Here is a 3,896-nt window from a genome sequence, read left to right as displayed (position 1 = left end):
AGGTCAAACTGACAATCAGTTCTTCAAATACTTTTATTATTTTCTTTTTTTTTTCTTCAAGAAAGGAAAGAAAAAATGCGTACCCTCCGTTCAGTACAGTACACGGAGCTGGATACACACACACACACCCACAGACACACACACACACACAGCTGAAACCTTAAGTGACAGAAGGCTTCACTCAGTTGTCCTTGCAGGGGGAAAAAAAAGGGGGGGGGGGAGGTTGAGGGTGGGAGGAATGGGGGGGAAAAAAAAAACAAAACAGAACTGATCCCTTTACGTTATCTTTACTTCCCAGCCGTTACCATGGAGATTGTTGATAAGTGACACATTAACAACGCCCTCAGAGCTTCATCCTAATATCTCTGCTGGTCATGCTCTCCTCTATTCATATTGAACAGCCAATGTCATTGGCTATGAGCCTGCTCAGAGACTGAAGTTGATAGGCTAGGGTTCAGAGAACCATGGCAGCCCAGCCAGCGATGAGCAATGTACCCCCAATAGGTGCCACTTTACTCAGGCCAGGGTCACCCGTCAGCGCCTGGTGATAAAGGGCACCACAGAAACAACCCATGCCTGCCACCAGGATGGTGCCAGCCTGCAAACAGACACAGATACAACAACTTCATACTGCAATGTCTAAATCAGTCATTCTATAGTTCTCTCCAAAGAAATAGTCCAGGTCTGTTCTGTTCTGATTAATCTTTCCTCAACATGGTCAACATTTTCCAGTGTATTTATGGATCTGGTACATGTGTTGGCCTCTCCTTTAGTTGGAGACTAATAGACATTGATGAGAAACAGTGGGTAAATTTTGGAGATATACGTACAAATGATCTGTCTGTGCCTTTAATATTTCCTATTAAATGCATAGCACTGGTTAAAAATATACTCTCACACATATATGCTGGTTTTAATGCGCTTACCAATGCAGGTTTTCTGCAGCGGGAAGCTCCGACTAGTGCGAGACTGTGGTAGAAATGGTACTTGTTAGCTGTGTCATAAAGCTGCGAACGAAAGAGGCACATGAGGAACAGGAGTTTAGAAGGGTGTAAATGTGGTCATCCAAGCTTGTCAAGGTCATTTAGTTTAAGGGGAAGGTATTTAGGTCTAGTATTATCGTATGGGTAGGGTAAACGTGATTATGATAAACACTGCAAGAATAATTTTATTCGTGAGTTGTTCGTTTCGATATGAAACGCATAAATAAACCTACCTCTCTCAAGTAATCGTCGCGGTCACTCTGTCTGAACCCTGTGCAAAACAATGAGGTGTGTCATCGAGTGTTTGATTTCTTATTCACAAGTTCTTGCAGTTGTTGTGGAAAACTTATTCTAGCTTTCTTCTAGCGATTGTACCACCAGCCCAACTGTCATTGGCAATCCGTATGCTCACAGCGCGACAAAACGGCGTGATTCGTCCTCCAGCAATGCCTACATGTCCTGCGCACTGTGATAATAACACTTTAACAAAAGCAGTCAACAAATGGCGTATGATTACACAAAATCAAACCTACCGTGTGCTCCATATGCACCTGCAGCGACTGCAAGCGCCCCAGAAACTCCTGCCAACCTCAAAACCAGTGAAGACGCGGTCATCGTTCCCCACTTACCCAGAAACAACTGCTAAAGTGAAAGAAAACTGAAGTCATTTCGGATCTGATAAGTGAGCTCGATGCACCCACTTCTAGCGAAATGTGTTGAGCCAAGATGGCGGCTCAATGGCACAGTGGCAGCACACGTGACCGCTTTCATAACTCACTAATGTTTGAGCACAGAGATGTGAGCCACTCGCACACGTCAATTCAACAACTCGAAATGAAAAGTGAATGTGAGAGCCGTGGTCCAGTTTAAATCCCCAATCCCAAAGACACAGCCACTCTTAGCGATTCCTGAATAAAAAACAATTATTTAGAGTAGGTCACGATATCAGTACCAGCAGACTTCAAATACGACTCAAGTACTATTTAGAATGACTAATCGAATGCAATTAAGTTCAGCACTGTTAAAATGCTTCAATTGAACAGGGAGTGTGACAAACTGCGCCACTGTAAATCACGAGAAATACTGATTTTTTTAAAAAATTATTTTATCTTATTTTATTTTTATTTTTTTTCAGGAAACTGCGTATAGTCTCAAATTTGATCAGAGGATGGCGATGCAGTGACTGTGTGCTCTGCAAATGTAAAGGAGCCTACATTATTTCAGGCGCTCCGTAACCGACCCACACGACCTCAATTCAGTGTTAAAGAATCAAACACGCTTTTACCTTGGCTGTTGAAAGACCTACCCCATATGCATAATTCATTACATAGTTAAATTATAGAAATGTGGTTCACATGAATTATTAATAATCTACCTCTTCACTCCAAAAACTTATTAATTCAAACTCCACGGCTTTATAGAGCTTACTCATTCTTTTTTCTATCTAGACAAAACTGCTCGTCTGACGGCGTTGTCTCTGCAACTTTCCGTGTCGTGTTAGACTATAGAAAACCAATTATGCTTGCATGGTGAATTGGAATGTATATAGCAGCTGTCTGGCCATAACGTTTGTTGCAGAATGATAAGTGAATCTCATATTTATAACCCCGCCCCCTCCCAAGTACAAACCTCGGTCACGACGCGTGGAACGTATCCAGAAGGGGGCGATAATTTACTTTGCCAGTCACTTTAAATTAACTCATTGTAGAACTCCTACCCAATTAAATTTTACTGAGGGTCAGACTTCGCAAAAAAAAAAAAAAATCCCACCATAAAGTAAAATGAGCCAAGTTGTTTTTGTAATTAACACATTTTAATTGACGTATAATTAAAAACAAGCTTTTTAGCAGAACATACACATCTAGGCAAGCCTGACCAGAGGTGAAATGAAAAACAATGACAGCTATCACTCAAGACGCTGTGAATCATACAGAATCGGTTTACATGCGCGCGCGCACACACACACTTTTCTCTCTTAGTTTACACATACAGTCACACCTCTCTCTCTCTCTCTCTCTCTCTCGCTCTCTCTCTCTCGTACCCATGTACATTGTATCTGTCTGTGCAGGATGAGAGAGAAGCAGAGAATCAGTTCAAATCTCCGTGTTGTGTCTGTCTGTCTGAGTACATCCCTCGTGCTTCAGCGATATTAGTATATGCACAGCCTCTCTACACGGTTCGTCCACAGTTGTGTAGCTTTACCAACTTAGAAAAATGATCGTTTACTTTCTGCAATGAGCAGCTTTTCCTCTGGTGTGTTTGAAGAACATCAGTCAACACAGGGAAGGCAAACAAAAGCAAAGTCTTCAGTAAGAATTTCTATAACACACACACACACACACACACACACATACACATACACATACACACACACACACACACACACACACACACACACACACACACACAAAAACCCAAAAAAGGATTTAGAAGTGACACCACAGAGCTCTTGCAAAGTTTTCCAAACGCAAACAGCTGCTGAGAGACGGACTGTTTGCCTTTTGTGAAGTTCAGTTCCAATGTGTATGTGTATCCTGTCCCCAAGCAAATCCAGTTATGATGTCTCCTCAGCATCCCCCCCCCCCCCCCCCCAAACCACCACCACTTCCACCAAAGCCAGACAATATTCACTGAAGCATGAACCACAGACACACACACATACACACACACACACACACAGACACTCTCTCTCTCACACACACACACACACACACACACACACGCAGAAACAAACATCAAAAACAAAAACCTGAGGCAAACATTGCAACGCTCAGTCAGGTTTCCAAAGTGAGACGTTTTCCACTATTTTAAACGTGGTTTAGAGGAGGTGTCCTTGGTTCGTCTTTGCCAGTTTTTCTGCGCGAGTTCTTCAACCAGAAGAGAATACCAGAAATTTCATCAGACGCTTTGCAC

General features: G+C 42.5%; 1 protein-coding gene across 1 annotated transcript; it reads right to left on the bottom strand.

Annotated features, from left to right (window-relative positions):
* Positions 1-271: 271 nt before the first annotated feature.
* tmem256 (transmembrane protein 256) lies at positions 272-1,654 on the bottom strand. Its single transcript, XM_030780573.1, has 4 exons — positions 1,517-1,654; positions 1,217-1,254; positions 927-1,007; positions 272-598 (listed from the first exon to the last, which is right to left on the bottom strand). Exons 1-4 carry the CDS (start codon positions 1,596-1,598, stop codon positions 455-457), a joined length of 345 nt encoding a protein of 114 aa, XP_030636433.1. The 5' UTR covers positions 1,599-1,654; the 3' UTR covers positions 272-454.
* Positions 1,655-3,896: the final 2,242 nt, after the last annotated feature.

This window comes from Chanos chanos, chromosome 7, assembly GCF_902362185.1.
Source record: "Chanos chanos chromosome 7, fChaCha1.1, whole genome shotgun sequence".
NCBI lineage: Eukaryota > Metazoa > Chordata > Actinopteri > Gonorynchiformes > Chanidae > Chanos > Chanos chanos.
The sequence above is the reverse complement of the archived record's forward strand: the minus strand, read 5'-3'. Positions and strand labels throughout refer to the sequence as shown.